The sequence below is a fragment of the Contarinia nasturtii genome, unplaced genomic scaffold, assembly GCF_009176525.2.
Source record: "Contarinia nasturtii isolate CC-2019 unplaced genomic scaffold, AAFC_CNas_1.1 Cnas_scaffold_187, whole genome shotgun sequence".
NCBI classification, from domain to species: domain Eukaryota; kingdom Metazoa; phylum Arthropoda; class Insecta; order Diptera; family Cecidomyiidae; genus Contarinia; species Contarinia nasturtii.
The window spans coordinates 9,100,630-9,123,335 of record NW_022197544.1 but is presented as its reverse complement, the minus strand read 5'-3'; the positions used below and the strand labels follow the sequence as shown (position 1 = coordinate 9,123,335).

General features: G+C 34.4%; 1 protein-coding gene across 1 annotated transcript in view; it reads right to left on the bottom strand.

Moving 5' to 3' along the window:
- Positions 1–22,706, bottom strand: part of LOC116336828 (DNA N6-methyl adenine demethylase-like) — an 88,288-nt gene that overhangs the window by 26,779 nt on the left and 38,803 nt on the right. Inside the window, exon 7 of the mRNA XM_031760978.1 lies at positions 11,929–12,003. Coding sequence (XP_031616838.1) covers positions 11,929–12,003 — 75 coding nt within the window. The remainder of the gene's footprint in view (positions 1–11,928; positions 12,004–22,706) is intronic.

Below are 22,706 nucleotides of genomic sequence, written 5' to 3'. Positions count from 1 at the left end.
GAATTGGTGAAAAGAGTTTTTTTTCATGTCGGACAGAAACAGGAGCAAATTTTGCACACCAACTACCACTAGACACAACTTCATGAATACAACCACCGAATGCAATGGATTGTTTTTTTCACATTGTATGTCTTCTATCTGTGTTGAAGGGAGAAAATAAAGAGGCATGTTCGATTATGATTGCTTGAATCTTTTTGGATGCTGAATCTGGGATATCTTGTTGCACATTCAAGCGTGTGTTTGATAGTGTGAGAAACGATTACGAAGTAAAGTGGTTGAAAATACACAACCACAAGGATAATAAGAACTACAGAATTGCAGACGGTCTGCGAATTAATTCCTTGCATGAAGAAAATAACGAAATGATGCATACACACACCCACGCGCACACACACACACACACACACACACACACAAAATCTTGTAATAGAGTTTATTTTTATTGGGGCATCGTCACGTCCCGTCAAACTATTTTAATTGAAATTGAACAATCCATCGATTGATCTAATCAGTTCGTATAAATATGTTATTGAATTGTCTTGCTTAACTGGTGACTGAATATCGTCGACCATTCATGATGTTTTCCTAGTTTTATACCACCGCAAAAAAAACCATATTCACAAAAATGTATTCATAATTTATTGTATATTTGTGTTCGAATCCATTGTTCTTTGCTTCTTTTTAATTTGATTTCTTCTCATTTTTCTCTGTCTCTACATCGAGGAAAAAAAACGCTAGGGGGTAGACACGTGGAATAGGATTAGACTTTTTAGTGTAAAAATTCGAGAAATTAAAGTGGAATAGAGAATTCAGTAGCTGGATTCACATGGACTCACTAATCCCGTGTATGGAATAGCGAAAATGGGTTAATTCAAAGTTTTTGTAATCGATAGTACAGAATTTGATAAAAGCATTGAACTTGTTTTGAGATAGTAATTTGTTCTTTTTTGAAATATTTTTTAGTTCAAAAGTCGATTACAAATTTAAAAAACAATGGATACTCTTTCTCAAAATTTTATTTATGAAAAAAATAATTTTAATTATCAATAACAAAATGTCATACTCCAGTATCGATAAATAAGTTTTCAACAAAGTGAATAGCGGCGAAATGTGACATCACATTTGACAATGAAATGACGGATTGGTGGAATAGTAGGATTAGTGTTTTTATATTGGAATCATGGTTTAATCGTTTGCAGTGATGGTTTTTTCCTATCTGAATAGCGCTAGCTATTCGCAGCGCCTGTACAGCATTGCTGCCCAGATGCTGAATCGTAGCGGTTGCCGCACGCGCAACACACTTCGTTTGTACCACACAGAGCATATACGTTCGCGTTCGTTCTCTGTTCGACATGCGTTTGTATACTGACTATGGCATTAGTGTATCATACTCTGTGAGCTCACTGGTTACTTAGACTATATGACAATATGTTGTGTGGTACAAAACGCGTGCGGCAACCGCTTCGATTCAGCATCTGGGCAGCAATGCTGTTCAGACGCTGCGAATAGCTAGCGCTATTCAGATAGGAAAAAACCATCACTGATCGTTTGTGTCTCCCCCCTAGAAAAAACGACGAATCATATATGATGTTAAAATGCATTGAGTTTTGGCAAAAACCGAAAGAAAGAGCAATGGAAACATAGACGAGAATGAAACATCACCACTTTCGCATGCTATATACGTCCACATACGAACTCAAAATTCAACCATCACAAACACATATTCGCGTGTATACATAATGTCACGGGCGCAAACACATACATACACACACACGAGCACACAGACACGCAGTCTTAAATTTATTTTTTATACTAGACGCAATAAATTTCAATCGCCTCAATCGCCTCAATCGCCTCAATCGCCTCGCTCGTTCTTCTCTTTTTTAATTTGCTCGCTGATTTTGCCATGTCTTTTTCGTTATTCCTGACTTTAAGTTTATTGCACAATATCTTTCCCTGCATATATTATTTCTGTGGCTGCGTTGTTTTTTTTTAAGTGCTGTCGATGCGGCTATTGTTATATTGTTATTTCTTATGCTGGACTTTTCAAAATCAATTTAAAATATAGGAGCCAAATTACACGGAATTTTTATGTATTTATTATGTATATTTTTTCCATGACACGGAAAAAATAACAACAACCACGATAACGTAAACACGGGCCAGTAAACGAAAGAGATTGAAAAATACAACAGAGAACATAAGATGTGGAGACAGAGAAAGAGATTCAAAACAATGAGATTGACTATGAAAAAGGAGAGAAAAAAAAGATGAGGAGGAATTTATTGTGAAATCGTCCATGACAATATAAGGGACCGAAGTCGTTTTTGGTATTTTCATTGTTATAATCATGCATATATTGAACATAATTGTCGTTGAATGGCCGAGCAAACGACATTGCATGCTCAACAATAACATAAAAACACCATATTCAGATATTGTCATTGATTTTGTTTTATTCGTTGTGATCGTACTTTTTTTCGCGAAATGTGCGTTTTCAATAATCACAATACCACACAACCCCATGCAATTTGTTTCGAATTTTTTCGCATAAAATGCAACATTCATCATATCTTTCAAAAAAAAAAAAAGAACTCTCAGCGAATTTTCACTATTTTAACTATATTTCATCTTATTTCTCTTTTACTACCTCCCCCCCCCTCTCTCTCTCTCTCTCTCTCTCTCTCTCTCTCATTTCTCTGTTTCAGCAGTGATTTTATAAATTAATACCAAATTAATTTAGAGTTGTAATGTATGCGCGTGCATTGAATTAAATTCATGAACATTTTTTCACGTTCGATGAAACTTTTTTGCATACGAAAATCATCTCATCAAGAAGTCGAAAAACACCAACACAATAAATAAATAAATAAAAATATAAAAAAAATACTAATTACTGAGAAAATAGTTCGAATCAAATTAAACAAACCGAAAAATAATTTGCACATCCATGTAGAAATGTGCACGACATACGTTTCCTAATAAGAAGAAAATTTAATTAAGTGTCTGTTTGCGCTGAAATCAAGAGTGCAAAGAAAATAAATCCGGGCATGTTAGTTTGCACAGTTTGATCTGTTGAATATTTAATTGGAGTGCAAGAGTGAGAAAGAGAAAGATAGTGAGCAACATTGCAAATCACAAATCACTAAATGGCATGCAAGGCTCAATGTATCTCTGTTTGTAAACGCATTTGCATTTGTTTTATAGTTTTATACAAAACTGCGAATTCTGATGTGTCTGTTGAAATTTGTGGTAATGTTTATGGGTGACAGGTTTTTGGCACATCTTTAGTTTAGGGACACATTAATTGGAGCGATTTTTTGCTTCTTTTTTGTATGTTATGAGTAGTTGGGAGTCTGGTCATGTGTTTTAATCATTTTATTTAATAAATTGAATCGAAAAGAAAATGATTTAATTTAGATAAACATTGGAAAATCACAATAAGAAAGAACGACCAATCTGCGAACAAATGCCAAACTGAAAATGTATACTTTCGCTGTTTGTACTTCACAACATCAACAATAGACCATATTTAGTATGTAGATTGCATTTGCTTAAATATATTTTTATTTTGTTTGTGTTACGGTGTCGTTTTTGCTTCAGTTCGGGGATGTTTGAGCATTCAATATTCCGGCTCATATTCAATCAATTTTTAAGAGAGAGAGAGAGAGAGAGAGAGAGAGAGAGAGAGAAAGAGAGTGTGTGTATGTCCGTGCTATGAGCGCCTGAAACTCTCTGTCTGAGCTGTGTTGTGAGCTGTATGCATTGCTTGTGTGTGTATACGTACTTATGTGTCTGTGCTTTTGTATGTGTTTGCTTGCATATTCACTGAAATATTCCTGTGAGGAATGGAAAATGTTTGAGGAGGAAGAGGAGAATCGCCTTTCTCTCCGTACTTCGATTCGAAAAATGACTTAAAATAGAATGAGAATTGTGGTTATAAATTGCGAGTGGCCAGAGTGCAATAGCTTCGCTTTGGTCCTTTTTCAAGTGGTTGGAGATGAGGATGGTGATGTTGGGCATCCACATATTGAGTGTATGCATTAAAAAAGGGATTTTTTTTTTGGTGAAAAGATACATTTATTTAAAAACAACTGTACAATATTTTTTAACCAATGTATTGCGAATTCGACGAATAAACAACAGTATAACAAATAATACAAATTTTTACAAATCATGCAAATCTTTACCGATTTCACTATTTTGTGCCAAAAATCCACCGATATTCGCCGATATGCGAAGTGTCTTTGTTCTGGAAGTGGGCTTTGGTGGATCCTCAGGATCGTTCAGAACCGCTCCCAGGTCTGGAAGTGGACCCTCAGGATGGGTCAGGGCATTGTCAAACCATGGTCTGGTCGATCCAGAGGATCCACCAAAACCCACTTCCAGAACTGGGAGCGGTTCTGATGATCCTGTGGATCCACCAAAACCCACTTCCAGAACAATTAAGTATCAAAAAATACCCGAATATTAACGATATTTTACAGATATGCCGATATTTCACCGATCTGCCGATATTTCACCGATATGCCAATACGCAACGATAATACGCAAATATCATCCAATAAAAATACATGCAAACCCCTAGCATCGATCCATTTTCGCACTTCTTCGGCATTTCGAAAGCGTACATCGGCCAGGTCGATTTGCATCGATCGAAACAAATGGTAATCAGAAGGAGCAAGGTCTGGAGAGTACGCCGGTTGATCAAGCCGATCCCAACCGAAGTCCTTTTTTTTAACGATGGCTGCACGATGTGGCTTGGCATTGTCGTCGTGAAACATAACTTTGTTTTGTTTGCTCGCTAGAGGTCGCTTATTCTTCAATGCATGTTCCATTTTGATTAATTGCATTCGGTATCGATCACCAGTAACCGTTTCATTCGGATTTAGCAGCTCATAATACACGACACCTTTCTGATCCCACCAAATGCACAGCATGACCTTCTGGCAATGAATGTCCCGTTTTGGCTGTGAAGGTCCAGGTTGGCCTGGATCAACATACGCTGCTTTACGTTTGGGGTTGTCGTACTCAGAGAAATTGAACAGTGTAAACACAAATGTTTGTTGTGTATTTCGCCCATTTACACAGACGTTTCACACACAGTGTGAAACGTCGAATTACCCACACTACAATAACAATGCTGTTAATTCGACATTTTACACTGTGTGTGTATAACATCAGTGCAAACCGTCATTTTACACTTTGATTTTGCAAGTTCAGTGTAAAATGATTTTTTGTAAAAAAAAACTATTTTTTTCAAATGATATTTTTTTTTCATGTTTTTATTTTATTTTTAAATATTCAATGAAAGATTTAAAATATAATTTGATTTGAAATTGATGTGATTTATAGTGATATTTTGCTCTAAAAAAAGTTTACCGGTGTGTTGTAAAAACATAAAAAAATCCGTATCTCACGCTCATATTTGCGATAATTTTTTATTTGTTTTTCATCATTTAATCGATTATGCATATTGAAAGAGCCAAAAGAAGTGATATAATTAAGTTTCAAGCGAAAAAATGGGCGAAATACACAACAAACATTTGTGTTTACACTGCTCAATTTCTCTGAGTAATAGACCCATTTTTCGTCACCAGTAACAATTCGATACAAAAATTTGTGTTTTTTGTGTTCCTTCAGATGATTTCTGCATGCATCGATTCGTGCTCACAATTGATTTTCATTGAGTTGATGTGGCACCCATTTTCCCAGTTTTCGGATCTTTCCCATTGCATGTAGACGTCTAGAAATGGTTGCATGGTCGACATTCAACGCCATTGCAAGTTCTTTTTGCGTTTGACATGGATCATCGTCCAATAATGCTTGCAAATCCTCATCTTCAAACTTTTTTGGCTGACCTGGTCGTTCTTTGTCACGCACATCAAAATCACTACTTTTGAAGCGTTGAAACCAGTCGTAACATTTTGATTTTGCGAGAGCATGTTCACCATAAGCTTCCATAAGCAAACGATGACTTTCAGCTGCACTTTTCTTAGAAAAAAAGTGACCCAACAAAACTTCGCGCAAATGCTGATTTTTGCGCCAATTTTCCAAATTTTCCATGGTTGTAAAAAAATATGCTGCGCACAAACAAACGAAACACTTTTGACTGATTTTGACAGTAATTAATAGGCCTTTTAAATGACGTATCTGTCATTGATCTACTACAACGCACAAACAAGTGGTGACATCTACCGTTAAATTCCCTTTTTTAATGCATACACCCAATATATCCAACTTATACTACACATTATTATGTGCATTGCACAAGCTAAAAGAGGAAACTAAATAAAAAAAAAAGAGTGAGCACAATGCTTAACAGCACACGCACAAATGTTTCATGCTCAACGTGATGTCACAGTTGACTGAATATGGTATATGGTGCGCATTTGTTAGATTCATGTGGGCTTAGATGAATCAAACGCGTTTATTTTCAAATGAGAAAACCGTTGAGAGTCTCTAAATTCTCGAAAAGAACTATGAAATAGAACAAAAAAACAACAACAACTATAAATTAATCTGCATACACATCATAAATGCTTGACCAATTAATTTTGATATTTTAAATGTGCCGCAGTAGCACAATTTGACATCCTTTCCCCCAAATAAATGTTGATTATATTTTGATTGTTGTGTGATGCAGAATGTTCAGTGCATTCAAATAATTTCATGCGCAATTTAAGTGCTAAAATGAAAAAAAATACACATATACAATAATACTAAATAATATAATAAGTTTTGTGCATGCCGTATTTTTCCACCAGCAAACAAACTCCCTGATTCCATATAGTTCAAACATGAGTTTTCTTCCAATTCACTGGATTTTGCGATACTAGTTATGCTACACATATATAGTGTGTATGTATGTATAAATATACGTGTGTATGTGTTCTCATGCCGTCTTTGTTTTTATTTCACAAACAATCATCTTCCCTTTCTACCAAACGTACGATGGAATTGCTTTCTGCTTCCTCGATATACATTCTCAGCATCGTTACGTTATACTTGTACGTAACATTCTATATCTTCTATATCGTCTTTTTTGTGTGCGCCATACAATCAGCACACAAAATTCGAAATTACGCGCAAAAGTTTCGGTGCGCAGAGAAAATCGATAGCAAAAAAAAAACAAATGTATAAAATAAACAGATACACGCTCAGCACCACATGCTATACGGCGAACGTTGTTTCGATGAACATACAACTACCGACTACAAAACGCATATATATATATATATATTTATACGATGGTATATCAATATCGGTTCGATGTTAAAGACAATCAGGGTATGAGATATATTCGAAGTGAAGTTTTAAGGGTGGCGATATATTCTCGACTATTTCGTATTTTCCATGTGTATTCGCAAATAAACATTGGACTTGGGATGCGATTTGCGAACGAGAAAATGTTTCATTCGATAAAATACGAACGCAATTATGCATGGGCCAAACAATGAAATTGAATACTTACAATGAATATATGTGTTCGATGTGAAATAAATGAGCACCGACACACACAAAAAAAGAGAAGAAAATTGAAGTAAAACACAAAATAAATACCGCGACGATGTCGACGGCGATTCGATCGAGCTATATATGTATTTTCTTTATTATTCTCGCAAAAAAGTTCCACTTCACATGAAAATTGATTAAATTTTAGGCACTTGAAAATTTCTTGTGTTGTTGAACGTGGGCGAGAATTTATTGTTATTATGGAGGATCAAATTGAGATTCTGTGAACGAATGCGAATGGGGAGAAAAAGTATATATATATATATATATATAAAAAACGGAACAAAAAAAAATCTCCATAGCTTCCCCGAGTGCATACCACACGTTTTGACACCGGTAACGTATATACATGCTACGTGTGAGAAAGCACACATACACACAGTCATATAGCCAGTGAAAACCAGCTATACATATTCAATTGCGTTGTCATTGGAATGGTGATGTCGGCTATAGAGTCACGTTGATAAAAATTAATTATCAGTGTAATTTATTAATTTTGCACTTGAAGTTCGTATCATTGCTTACAAGCGACAGACACATAAAACAAAACCCAACAAAATTCATGGAGCATTAGATGCACAAAAAACCACAGCACTTTACAATGAACATCCACCTTCGGTTGTGGGTGTGTATGTATGTAATCTTGTCTATCTCTCTCTCTTTCTCAATTCGCTTGGGAAATTCGTAATTTTAAACTTGCTGTACGTGTAATTTTATTATATTTTTCATTTTCTGTGTTCGAGTCAGAAGATTTGATCATTTCTTACCAAGTGCCTTTATTTTTTTTTGTTCGGAAGCTTATTACTATTTCTCTGCTGTAATTTCTAGCAAAGTGCGACTCACTTTTACCTACGTAAGCTTCATTCGGAAAGGTTTCGTGTCTTTTCAATGGGGAACTGGGTTAGAAAATCAACTTTATTGTCGTTGTTCTTTCTAAAAGCTTAGTTGTAACGCAATTACATTCGTTTTGTGGGTTAAATTTTTTTTAATCAACTTATCTTTGCATTTTATTTGTTCGCTAACTTTTGATTCATAAGAAAAATACGATTATCCCAAATATATTCAATATAATATCCGTTTTGAATTCTTTAAATCAAATCAATGGCATTAACAGTTTACTACATACGAAATCTGCACAATAAACCATACATATAAATCAACAATTTAATGAAACGTTTTATCTATTGTACAGAAATATTGCAGCAGCTATCTTAACCGAATCAAAACTATCAATTTAGGTGCGATATTTTATTCCTGTCCATAATGTATAATTATTCATCGAGGAAATTATAGAAAATGAAATGATTTATTTAAATGGAATATTTTATGTTCTCACACAAAATATGAAACATAGCTTGCTCGCTATAAATTTACTAAACATAGTGTTTCCTTGCCTTGTTTCTCTCTCTCTTTCTCTCTCAATTTGCATTACGTTCTTAAAATAAAATTGATAAAGCGTACTGTTTTCATTTTTGTTAATCAAAATCAAATGGCACAGTGAAGCAGTACGCGACCAAGATGGATCTAGCAACTTAAGAACATAAAAAACATACGCGACTGCATTAATTATATAGTTGCGAAGAGTAAGAGAGAGAGAGAGAGAAAGCCAGAGATAGAAAATGAAAGAGAAGGAATAAAAAGGAAGAATAAATTATTCGTTGCACAGAAAATTGCTTGTATTAAGGAAACGATGAAATCGAAATTTCGAGGGAAATGACGCTGAACAACGACCAAGACAATGATAACAACTAAGTAATATTAAAATGAGCGAGGCAAAGCGAAAGGAAGAAAAATAAAAGCGAAACGTTCAGAGAGAGAGAGAGAGAAAGTGAATGAGACTTAAATTTACCACAAGATTTGAATGCGATCGCAATAACAACGTGAACGAAGGAATAAGACACAAAATTGCAACGAAAATAACTAACAAAAGAAAATAAGCAAAATAAGAAATTATGTGCACACAAATTATAAGTACATTATATAATTACGTATTTATTGTATTTATTATATACACGTATACACATTAATCATATGAGAAAAATGAAAACGTTTGGCATGTAATTCACAAATATTGCATAAATCAGACTGGAACAGGCCAACCGTGCGCTCACTCACTTTGTGCTCGCATATTTCTCTCTCTCTCTCTCTCTCTCTCTCTATGTGTGTGTGTGTGTATTTCGTTCATGAGACGCGGAGCCGGACAGTTGAATTTTTAGATATCGAAAACTAATTATATTTCCAAGTTATAAAGGTCGCATTTCTAGCGAAAATCCTTATTGATTGTCAGAGTCTAATGAGCAAAAAAAAAGCAGAGAGAGAAGGAGAATAATAAAGCATATGAATGAAAGTGAGGCGGTAGGAGGAAAAAAGCGCGAAAGAGCACAGGGACCTACGAAACATTTATTGTTATTATTATTATCATTTTAATGATAGTCTAGATGAAATGAATGCAAGATACATGCGACCGCAACAACAATACCAACGGCTGCACAACGGTTCACATATTATGGGCAAAATAATATCAGAGAACGAAGTAATAAACGAGTGAACGAACGAAGAAATAAAATAAAATTAATAATGAACGAACGAAGCAACAAAAAATAAAGCACGAACAAAAAAAACACACACATACAACAACATACTTATATTCGTGCTTATGTACACACATATGCGTTGGGACGATGATGAGGAGCAAGGAGAACCAACAACAGAAAAAAACACGAAAAAGAGCGACAGCAACAACATAGAAGAAGTTTAAGGAATAAAATGAACGAACGAAGAAAGACTAAACAGTTTGATAAATGTTCGATGTGCATACATTGCAAGAACTTGTCTACGACGAACGTGCATTTGCATACTGTGGAGTGTATTCACAGTGGTCCCAATAGTAGTGCAAATATCTACGAAGTTGGATTTGTGGTTGTTGTTGTTTTTTTCTTCATCTCAATCCGAAACTGTTCCGTACTTTTGATTTTTCGTCTTTTCTTACAATAGTCAATTTAATTAATATTTCAAATGCCACCGTATCGAACAGTAGACACAGCGGAACAGTGATAAAATGAGCGCAACCAAACGAAAGTCGTATGTGAATTATTCGAAATGAAGTTTGATTATGAAAGAAAATCACTTCATTCGTTTTGCTTTAAATTTTCGATGCAAACGCTGTTAAAGCTGTGTATTGTTGTAGGTGGTTGGCTCTTGGAGCTTCAGCCAAGATCAAAACCACACAAACCACTGAAAGCGCACGGTGAAAGTTCGTTCGATTTAAATCAAACGGAAGAAATAAGTTGTGCTGTGATAAAAGTTACATCATCTTAAGATCGGCTTAAAATCAACATACAATTTAAAACAGTTCATGTTTTTTTAGACTGACAACTATATTTTTCTTTATAATCTCGTGAAACAATTTGACCGTTTCTTCTATTCACAGTCACTAATTTTCTCCGTTTTGTTTTGACGGCACCAAAAACAGCAAAAAAACCAAATACCAGAAATTATTTACATAAATACATTTTTATGATGGTCGTTTTCAACGGTTGCATTAACGAATGGTCTAGCTCTTTATTTCCTGGATATGATGGTTTTTTGAAACGAAATTGGACTTCGGAAAAACAAAAAAACGCTATTTTTGAATGGCCGATTGTCGTACATTCACACTCTCTATTCAATTTATTAAAATGAAAAGATCGGTCGTTCATTTTTGTAATGCTTTTTTTACAGTTTTGGCTGTTAAATAACTTTTTTTTGTTGTTGTTCAAATTGCATACACTCATTTATTCGGCTCGAGTCGTTGAATTTGTGGCATTTGCTGGGTGAATGCAGTGAATGTGAAAGACAACAACTGGCAACAGCATCAGCAAATATTTTAATTAAGATTGAAATCTGTGGCGATACGTGTACGTGGATTTTTTCTCGTTTACGTTTGTTTATTGTTTGTGTGTCTTTCTCGTTGTTACCTACATTATCTTAACAAACGGCTTCTACATGAGCTGTTTCGAATGCAACATCAATATTGTGTACATAGTGTTGTTGTTTCCACTCTTTCTTTCCTCTTCCGTACATTATAGTAACACAGATCTGTTTTTTTTTTTTGTTTCATTTTAATGCACAACGACTATTATTAGGCATGCACGGTTTCAGTAAATTCGTGCGCAGATATTTACGGGAGGTTGCGATTCTACTTTGCGACTCGTGGTCAACGCTTTTAATTCGTCACCTACTTGGTCAGGTCAAAAACATGAGATTATTATATCTCTTTAATTATCTTTTATTGCAATTTTCTTTGAATGTATAGTTTTATTGAAAATAAAAAAAACGGAATTGTCTTTTTCTGCCTAGATGGAATTCCAGTGTATATGCAATTTTTTTTTTTCAAATTGAAATGATGATTCAAATAATATTTTGAGTACTTACAGCACCACCGCCTCGTCCTTTTCCGCGACCGCGACGTGATTCCGCACGTAGCAATGATCCATCGGCACCGTAGATCTGAAAAATTAAATATAATATAATAAAATACAATAATAATTTAGCAATGGAATATTAAACGGAAAGTCTAAATAAAAACATGCTCATTGGTGTTCGTCACTATAACAAAAAAGCGTTCGATTATTTTCGATGGTACACACAGCGCCATCGTACAACAGACACTGAAACTTGCACGAGCTTTTATCGCCCGATTGGGTTCGGTGCTCTGCTATGTATCTGTACAGCAACCATAGTTTTTCAAATCAATTGATAAACGAAGAACTTTACAATGAAATGTGCAAGAAAAAACCAAGTGTATTTTTGCAAAAATAGAATTGTAACTAATTAAAAATGAATTTACGTTGAACATTCAATTGAAAGCAGAAAATGTCCATAAAAGTTCGTAGAATTGTGTTTATGGGTTTGTTTACAAAATGGCCAAAACAAAACAAAAATGCACCAAAAAAATTGCCTATAATTTTGTATAGACATTGACCTTTCGTAATGTAAACAATATTGTACTTGTTTTGTGTCATCCAGTTTATTTCTTATCATGTACACAATTGGCAAGCCCCCAAAGACCACATAAAATCATCGACAATAATAAAAATGGCAACCTTTTTTACAGAAATACAACACACAACATTGCATAAAGAGCAATGCCAATGCCAAACGCCAACGTACTGTAGACGTACGACCCATCATTATCGTTGTCGTCTTCGTTTTCATCAAGTGGAAAAAGGCGAAGTGTTTTGGTACACACGGTGCGAAAAGAAAACGAGTCCCAAAACAAAAATGATGCCAACTCATTTCCCGACTCATAATACACATGAAAATGATAACATCCATCGTATAAAGAAATGAGGAAGAGGAAGAGGAAGGCTATATTTACTTCACACAGCAAGACACAACAGCAGCAGCACCTTTTTATACCCACATTGCTGTTCTGTAGTGCCTATAAGCACAAAATCTCGAATGCATTTATCATATAATATACGCAACGCGTAAAACCACTGTCTGTATCGTATGGATTGAAGGAATAATGTTCGGCTGTGTGTAGATGCTTTTGTGTCTAGTAGTCGACGGCATTTATCGCCCAATATATGTATGTTTATATTGTAGCATGCTTCATCTCGCGTGTAAGATCCCTTTTGGCAGGCAATGGTAATAATCGGCGCCATACAAAAACACACACACACACACACACAATAGAAGCGACTAAAGAAACATATCAACATCGTCTTATGGTTAACAATAAAATCAGTCTCTGTCTGCTGTCGTTGAGTTTGTTAGCACATAAGAAACGCCAACCCCTTCTCTTTTGTTGTATTTATATCACTTTCACATTTAATTCAGTATACGGAAGATGATTCTTTGTTGAAACGTCCTTATTCTGACTCCGCATCGTGCTTGCTGCAGAAAAAAAATCACGGATACAAGACAAGCGCTACCAATGAAATACACGACACCAAACTGTCTAATGCGACTAACATGGATATTATGCCAAAAAATACCCAAATACCAGACACAAGTACAACAGGCTGTTTCGTGGCACAAACCATTATATTTCTATTTCACCAACATAAATATATTTAAAATACGTCAAATACAATATGTAATTTTGTTGTATATACAAGCAATAGACCGAAGGCACGTGGTTCTATTTCAATTCGAACGTGTGTGTCTGTATGCGTTGAACTGTCTTAAATCGATTGTGATGAGAAGTCAAGACGATTGCGTCATGCAAAAGGAAATACTACACTTAAAAAAAGTACATGCACAACCATTTCGATTTTTAGTGTAAACGTGTTATAGAGCCATTGATTCTTTATGACAAAGCTATATAAACGCAAATGGTGCTAAATCTGACGCTTTAAAGCAAGGGGCGAAGCAGTACTAGATTCAATTCTATCAATTCCATTCAATTCCACTCAATTCTTTTCAATTCCAAATTAAATTCTAGTCCGTGTGTTTTAACTCATTTACTTCAGCAAATTTTAGGTATTACAAGGTGAAAGAATGTGTTTGTCAGTTTCCGTTGAATCAACGTGAACTGCACCAATCGAACGCTTTATTAATCAAGTAATCTTGTCTCATGCTCGTTCATTATTGAATGGACTGAAGTGTGAAATATTTGTTGAGTATGTCATAGAATGTATAAATTACATGTGTATATTATCATAGACCGTACCGTGTCCAAGTACATACCATTTACTTTGGTTTTTGTATGAAGATAATATGTTTTCCACATTTCAAGTCTCCCCTTCTCATTGAGCGCCTCCGATAATCTTATTAATGATATACACTTTCCATATAACATGTGTGCATTTGTACACACACTTACCGCTTTCGATATCACACTGTATTTCACCTTGTATTCTCTCCACTCAGCTGATATCACGCATTTGGTGCAATTTGCCAGATGCGTGCGCCCATGTATGACTAGGTCAATCATACTTTGTATTGCTCCACATTGTCATGATTGTGATATGGCTCACTTCATTTCTCACTATCAACATTTTCTCGGAACAACACATATCTCGGCGCCAATGTAAACAAAACGTAATGCTACTCATTATTTTTCAATCACCGTTATCCATGTCACATGAATTGCATCTAACACAATTTTCAATGCACAATATTTTTGCATTATAATTGATTATTATAAATAGAATTCATTCATTAAATGACGATGCAAAACAGAAAAAAAGTTCGAATCTTTCCAAATAATTGGAATGTGTGCGATTAGAGAGTGTATCGTAAATTTCAACTACCCGTTGATGAAATGAACATTTTGCCGATAAATGATTCGTGTTTAATGATTAAATTCAAGCACATTCCATAAGATCGGACATTGAAATGGATGAGATTGTTGTTTTTGTGTTCAATCAACTGCATCAATAAATTCAACTTAAAGATTTAATAGAAACATTATTCCATTGAATGGACAACACAATAAACATGTAGACAATGTAATGGGCATCATTTAAAAAGCACTATAAAGACACTTTTTTCTTTCCAATGAAGTGCTCATCCATTCTCAATTAAACACATTCCGAAAGTCATAAAGTGGAAACTTTTTTTTATTCTAAGCTGATAATTCTTCAGCATCTTAAAATAGTGAAAATAATGCAGTTTTGACATGAATTCAAAATCCAAATATTTCTACGTGAACGCCTTTCTGCAACTCACTTTTATAGTATTACAACATTAAAATCGTATTTATTTTATATCTAAATAAATATAAATTAAAGACTATTCTGTGAGCAGACAACGCGAGAAAGCTTATCACATTTCACTGGTACGAGAATGACGATGACGAAGACAACAATTCATTTTTTTTGTTAATTTCCGATTCACCTGCACAATGGATGAATTTATTAAGAAATTTGTCACATTCTACACCGCATATTCATTGTATACATGTCAGAAGAAAAAAAAACGTGGAAATATTGAAACATTTTGCATAACATTTGTTTTACAATTTTAAAACATTTGAAAAAAAAAACGAGCCGTATTCATCGGAAAAAAGCGGCAAAATGTCTTTCTTAGGCCTTTTAGAACATATTTAATGAGACTTTGCACATAACGATAAAATTAACCATTTCATTCGAAGAACGAATAACTCAAGTTAAATGTGAATTGAAAATAGAGTTGTTCATGCATCAATAAAATATAGAATAGATTGGATTTTATATTACGCACAATATTTCACAAACAGAAAATGTGCTTCTCCTCTTTCTTTTTTACTTATTTATTCCTCTCGTCGTTATGATTTTTTTCTTGCGGGCTTTTAGTCCGATGATGATTTGTATACTTAGAGAGAAAAAAATCACAAATATTTTTCAATTTATTCGATAGTGAAAAAGTCGTTAAAAGTTAACTTGGACATTGTCTGTTTGATGTAAAAAGGTTTTTTTTTTCTTCTGCAAAACGTTTGGCTGGCGAAAAAAATCAACAAGAAAAAACGACTCATGACTCATAAAGATTGAAAATAAACAGAAAATGCCACCAAGATTACATTTCTTCATATCCATCAAAGTATACGATGGCATTGCACGTGATACACATTGCACTCGAAGCAAGAAACAAAAAAAAGAAATGTTGATATGATATACAGAAGAAGCTTGTCAAGCAATTCAACGTCGAGCACCGATCATATTTGAATGATATGAAATTCTTGTGGATACTTTTCATGTTGTTGTTGTGAGCGTGCGCCCGTCAATGTCTTATTTGCTAGGTTCATTTCGTTCAAACAACTTGTTATGGAGCATAATTCAACATTTTAAAATGGTTGTTGGGTCGCATTTTCTACGCATCAAGCGAATGAAGAGAAAAGTGAAAAACCGGGAAATGACAACGAAAAATCCGATTGATTTTATTACTTCTTCTTTTTTGAGCATTGCTTTTTTTCTCTCTTCCTCTTTCTCTTTCTTACGTTTTCTCTTTTATGCGATGGCGATGTTTTTGTGTAAATTGTATTGGAAACTCGAACGACGTATCCCGATAAAAGAGAATTAAAGAAGGGGAAAAAATATAAAACGTAAATCGTTAAAAACGCGTGCACAAGCGAATTTTGTGTAGTCAGCAGATATGAAAGCAACGACAGCAGCAGCAGCAGCAACAGCAACAGCAGTAGTAACACAACAACACAATAATAAACCACTTGCTTGTCGGTGTGTGCGTTTGTGAGTGTGTACCACCCCATGTCCTCATACCATCTAATCGGTCCAATAGCAAACGCGTCGCATCTTTCTCTCGTTCGAATTTCCTCACTCGCTCGCACGCCATTTGCACTGGTGCTGTGTGTGTGTGTGCCTCAGTCTCTCTTACTCTTTCGATGACATAAACACGAAAGAATACGAACGATACAGAATATATATTAAAAAAAAAATAATGCCAAATTCGAATATTGTTGTTGTAGATGTTGAATTTCAACAATTTTCCATTAACAAAGTCGTACGCCGCAATTTACACACTAGCATACAAACGTGCACACAGCACATACACGCATATACAATTTTTTTTTTAATATATAAACGCCATCATTGTCGTTGTTTGAGTGCGACTTTTTTTCCTCTCTTTCTCGATAGATGTGTGTTTTTTTCGTCGATCTTTTCTTTCTTCAGTCCAAATTCATTTGGAAATGTGCGGAAGTGAGCGAGTAAGCGTAGCATTCAATGTGCGTACGAAATTGACAAAAAAAAAATTATTTCATGGGCAATTTTAGATGAAAATTGTATACGGTTGTGGTTGTGGTGGAGTAAGTAAACGAGGAGCAAACGAACGAACAAAGATGAAATCAACAACATGGAGAGAGAGAGAGAGAAGAAAATCAACGCAGAATTACTTTTATCATTGTGAATCCAAATGATTTTTTGCCAAATTTGAAAACAACACGTTCAAGGCGTACGTACAGTCGTACACACAAGAGAACAACCTCACAAACTTTTTAACACTCGGATTTTTTTTTTTGGAAAACGGCACACGTTGCATTACATGCCGTACCGAAATATCGATAATAGAGCCATTTAGATTGAGATGATTTGTTGTCAGTTTTTCGTTCTTTCGAAATACAACTTTTTTTTTCTTCCATTCAGCATGCTACTGAATTTGAATTGAAAAAAGGGACATCCATTTTGGTGTGAAGTGGAAATAAAAGTTGCCATCAATTGAATGAATTTTTAAATTGATCACACAATGGAATGTGTATTATAAAAACTCAAGACCCATTGATTTATTGATTAAAGAGTGCTCAAAACTTGCTGATTTTCGCCAAACTCAAAAGAAATTCTTCGAATATTGGTTTCGGTTTGATATATTATCTTCATTGCAATCGGCCCCAAAGATAATTTCGGTGAATCAAATTCATCGGTTTACTTTTTAACTCACTGCATTTTGAGATGGTCGAATGAACCGCTTTTTATCAGATTCAAAAGCACAAGGCACATCAATGTCAAACGCATCGTTGCATAGCTTATATGGTTATTACAATCAAATGGGTAGTATCTTATTTTTCTTTTACCCAAAATGCGTACGAAGAACCAACTAAATAAATTAAAATGGCAAACGAAAAGTGAAAAAAAAACGAAAGATAAATGAAATGATCAAAGAACTGTAGAAAGGCCTTATATTTCCGTTAATTTGATTGTTGTGTTTATTTGACTTGAATTCCTTATTTACTTCGGTGCTATTACCACTTTAATGGCTACAGTGACACGCACAAATTCACCAAAGTCTGATGTACATCACAATCAATTTGTTTGGGTAAAAAATAAAACCGAGAGTGATTCAAGACAAAGGCATTTTGTTTTTAGTCATTTTTTGTATGCTTGATTCTTGAAGGAAACAAGAAAAATCAGTAACTTAACTGGCTCTGTTCCTAAGTTGTGCTAGTATTATATGACAATTGGACAGTCAGTTGTTTGAAAAATGCTATTTGTGCAGTTGAAGTTGGATCTTTTACATTCTGGATTCATTTGGGTGCTTTTGTTCGTTTTTGATGTCATTCATTTGCCCTTATATCGAATACCATTAAGTACACACAAAATCCACATGGAAGCAGCAAAAGCAAAAGTTTTCATTTCAACATAATTCTAAATGTTGCCAAATACTTCAGTTGTTCTTTATTCTTTGATTCTGTCGCTTCGCGGTTTTTCTGCTGCATTGTTTGTGCTAACAATCAATATCGCGTAGTTAAAGCCTCAAATGTTTGACAAAAATTTCTATCATTTTTTGTCCAAGTCTTCCATCGTTACAATGCATAAGAATAAGAATATGAATAAGACTCTAAGGAAATCATTTAAAAAAACATTAAAAACTAAAAAAAAAATGTGCTGAACACACGAAAATGTTTGAATGCAAGCGAAAGAAAAAGATTGGAAAAAGAAGAGGAAAAATCAATATTAGCGAAAGTGACTCATTCTTGTGTTGTAAGTGCGTGTTGTGTTGTTGCTGTTATTGTTGTTGTTGCTATTGCCATTGCCAACGTAGTATGAGTTTTACTTTATTTCTATGCCATCGTAAAACGTGGTTCACAGTGTGTCTGCTTGTATTCTATTGAAATTTTCAGTAAAAACGAGCGAAAAACACAGCCACTTGCTGAATAAAAACGACAACAACAGAAGAAGCAGCAGCAGCATATGCATGAAGAGTGAATGGGCTGGCTTGTTGCAAGAACGCACTATATATGATTGGGTTTTCTTATTGCATAGAATGGGATGCGTTGAATAGAAAAATCGCATTTGTTGTGCGTCAATGTTTACGTTGCCTGCTTTCTTATTGATTGCGTCCAAAACTTACTTCAGTGTAAATAGGGGTTTTTTGCCACTACCGTCGCTCTCTAAGATGATGTCTATTTTTTTTTTTATGCAAACGCACATTTTGACACCCAAAGATATCAATAAAGATATTAGTTCGAATTTTGTATACATGAATGTTCCGTGTTCAACGCGATGACGCTCATTGTAGTTTGTGCGTAATTTTTCTTCTTCATTTCATTCGTTGCCTTACACTGTCCTATTGAATATTTTCAATGCATGCCACGTTTTAATATTCATTGTATTCGTGTTGTCATTGTTTGGTTGGTCTGCCATATGACCACGTTCAATCGCGTCAAAGGAACATTGCAGTATGATTTAATATTGATTGATTATCATTTATTTTATTGGTTTTAACCACGTGCTGGATTTGAATTTATTATCAATCAATATTTTGCGACATTAATTGCAATTACCATCCACACACGAAAAACCAATGGTTAAATTCAACGATGTGAAAATTAACAATCGCCAATAAAAATGTTTTTATTAGAAATTTAGAAAAAAATATATATATTAATTCGACTGTGAATTTATTTTGAGAGGAAAAAGTAATCTGATGCACAGTTGTTCGTTCTTGTTTCTTTTTTTTCATTGCGACCTTTATATAACTTGGTTTTTAATGGAAAAACTGCGAAAGAGAAAGCATTGAGTGCGACTGAATCAAAGTTCAAATATCTTGAAGCGATTATAGCAATCGTTAAATCAACGAATCATTAAGTTTCGCCATCAATTCGTTCGGCCAAAGAAAAAAATGTGATATCGCAAGCGTCAACTGTTCACCAAATTTGAAGAATTTTCATTCTTATCTTCTATTCTCCTCCATTTTTTTCTGTGTCGTATTTTCAAATATGGCGTTTACGATGCGCTGCTTTGTTTGAAGAATTGATATATATATATATATATATATATATATATATTTTGTTTTGCCATTGCGCTCAAGTTTTTCATTTTCGATTTCATTTCGTGTTCGGTTTCGTCGATTCTTAATTTGTGCTGTGTGCGATTATGCAAATCTTCATAATTGCTTTTTTTGCGATGCTCTGCGATATCCTGCGCACACAGCAAAGAAAAAAGAAAATCATTAAACATACACCAAAAAAAGAAAATCGAACAAAATAACAAACGGAAAAACGGGATTCGGAAACGTAAAGTAAGAAAAAATGAACAAGAAAAAACATCGTACGTGGCCCAGTGTGCATTGATACAACAACACGCTGTACTCATCACTTTTCGAACATTTTTCCTTCATTTTTTTCTTCTTCTTCTTCTTCTTCTTCTTCTTCTCATTTGAAGCTCACCTATTTGTGTTGTTCGCGTTCCTTTTGTTATTTACATTTTGTAGATAAAACTGTAGCATAGCAAAAAAAAAAAAAAAGAAAGAGAAAATAACACAGGCGGGCACTCAATGAATACTATAATGGCGCATAAAATGTATTTTATTGCTTTAAGCTGTCGAAAGCCTAATTAGGATTTTTTTCTTTCTCTTGCGCCATTGTGTGCATTTTCGCTACTTCGCACCGTTGTCGATCTTTTTTCTTCTACTTTTTTTTCAATTGAAATTAATGTGCATAGCAAAGCATTTTCTCATTTCAATTCGTACTTTTTGACGAATCAAATGATAAAAGAGGACACATAAGAAAGAGAGCATGATGGCGGCGTTGGTTAATCGTCACAACCAAATCTTGAAAATCGCAGCATTTTGAGGGTTGATTCATCATTTATATTTCTTTTGATTTACATTCAATGTTTCGTTTTATCGTTTTCACGCACTCACACACACCATTCACCATCGAATTGAGTTGCGCCAATAATCTTTAAATAGGAACGAGTGTTGTTTTGATAATTTTTGTCTTTTATTTCGGCATCGTGTTGCCACCACATTCAAAGTACTTTAGCAATAAAAAATAATAATACGCTCATTTTATGATTTTAATTGCTTAATCGATTTTGTTCACAATTTATTTCAATTTAAATATGATTGAAGCATGTAAATAGTTTGCGAAATTTGGCTAATCAATTCAGCTATGCCAAAATAAATAATAAGCCACGACCGATATATAACAAAATGAAGTTGAATAAATGGATGTGCAATGTGCATGCGACTGGGTGCATATAAATCAAAATGGCATGCAATAAATCCGGTAGCCGTTTGAAAAGGACGCGGGAGAGTGTGTGTGAGAGAGAAAGAGAGACACAAAAAAAGTTTTTATATAAAATTGACTCTGCAGTGTCTGTTCGAATGAATATGGGCTTATGTAGATTGTTTGCATTTTCGACGGTTGTCTGTTACACGCATATTCGGTGAAAATGAATTTAAATAAAAAAAAAGTCCCATTGATTTGTCTTCTTTTCTCTCTTGCAATTTATATTTATATTTAATTAAAATTTTAATAATGAAGCAGTTTTTTCACAATGTGCAGCTTTTGCATTGTGTGAGGGCGCGCGAGTAGAAAGAATTATAATTTATTGCCCGTCGACAGGATTTGAATAAATATTGTAGCTGTGCACTTTTTTCCCGCTTGTTTTGTTTATTTGCACGAGTTTTTTTATTTCGTTTCGTTTTCGTTTTATTTTTGAATTCGGAACATACTGGATATCAAGTTTGTTTTTTCATGTGGAATAGCCGTCTTGAAAGAAATAAGTGGAAAAAAATGTGTTTATCTACGTCAATTGTACTTTTTCAGCTGAGAATTAAAAAAAAATCTCATTCACAATGGGTCGTTTCAAAAAATAATAATAATAATAATTTCAAATGGAGAAAAACCGATAGTAAAAATGGCATTCAAAAATTTGGCTTTGTGTCATTTGTAGAAATACAACAACGCCTGTTTGTTTTGTCTTCATGATGCCTCTATCATTTAAGTTTGATATAAAACTGCAGCCACTTCTCGATAAACGAGTTACAACAATAAAAATAAATTCATCAAACTGACATGTTCAAATAAAGTATGGAACAAATGGTAAAGCATTACCACCTCGCACTCAAATACACGCAACTAAAAATCCTCGTAACGTCCATTTGCTGTGTTTAAATTGTAAAAATGGTTGAAACTATTGCGCATTCGTCCCAATGGCATTGCAATGAAAATTTTCGTTGAAAAAAAATCTAATAAATTCATTTAGCGACGACCTGCAATTTCGGCAATAGCCCACGGTTACAAACGAAAAAAAAGAGAGAGAATAGATAGCAATGGTAACTAGCAATGTCAAAGAAACATTCGGATTTTCAAATATTTTGATGCGATACTCTACATGAACATTCACACTGCGTTTTGAAATGAGTCCGCTTCTTTTGGCTTCGTCAATTTCATTTGTTATTTCATTTCAACTCATGCATTGTGGTTCACATCATTATTGTGTGTGTGTGTGTGTGTGTGTGTGTGTGTGTGTGTGTGTGTGTGT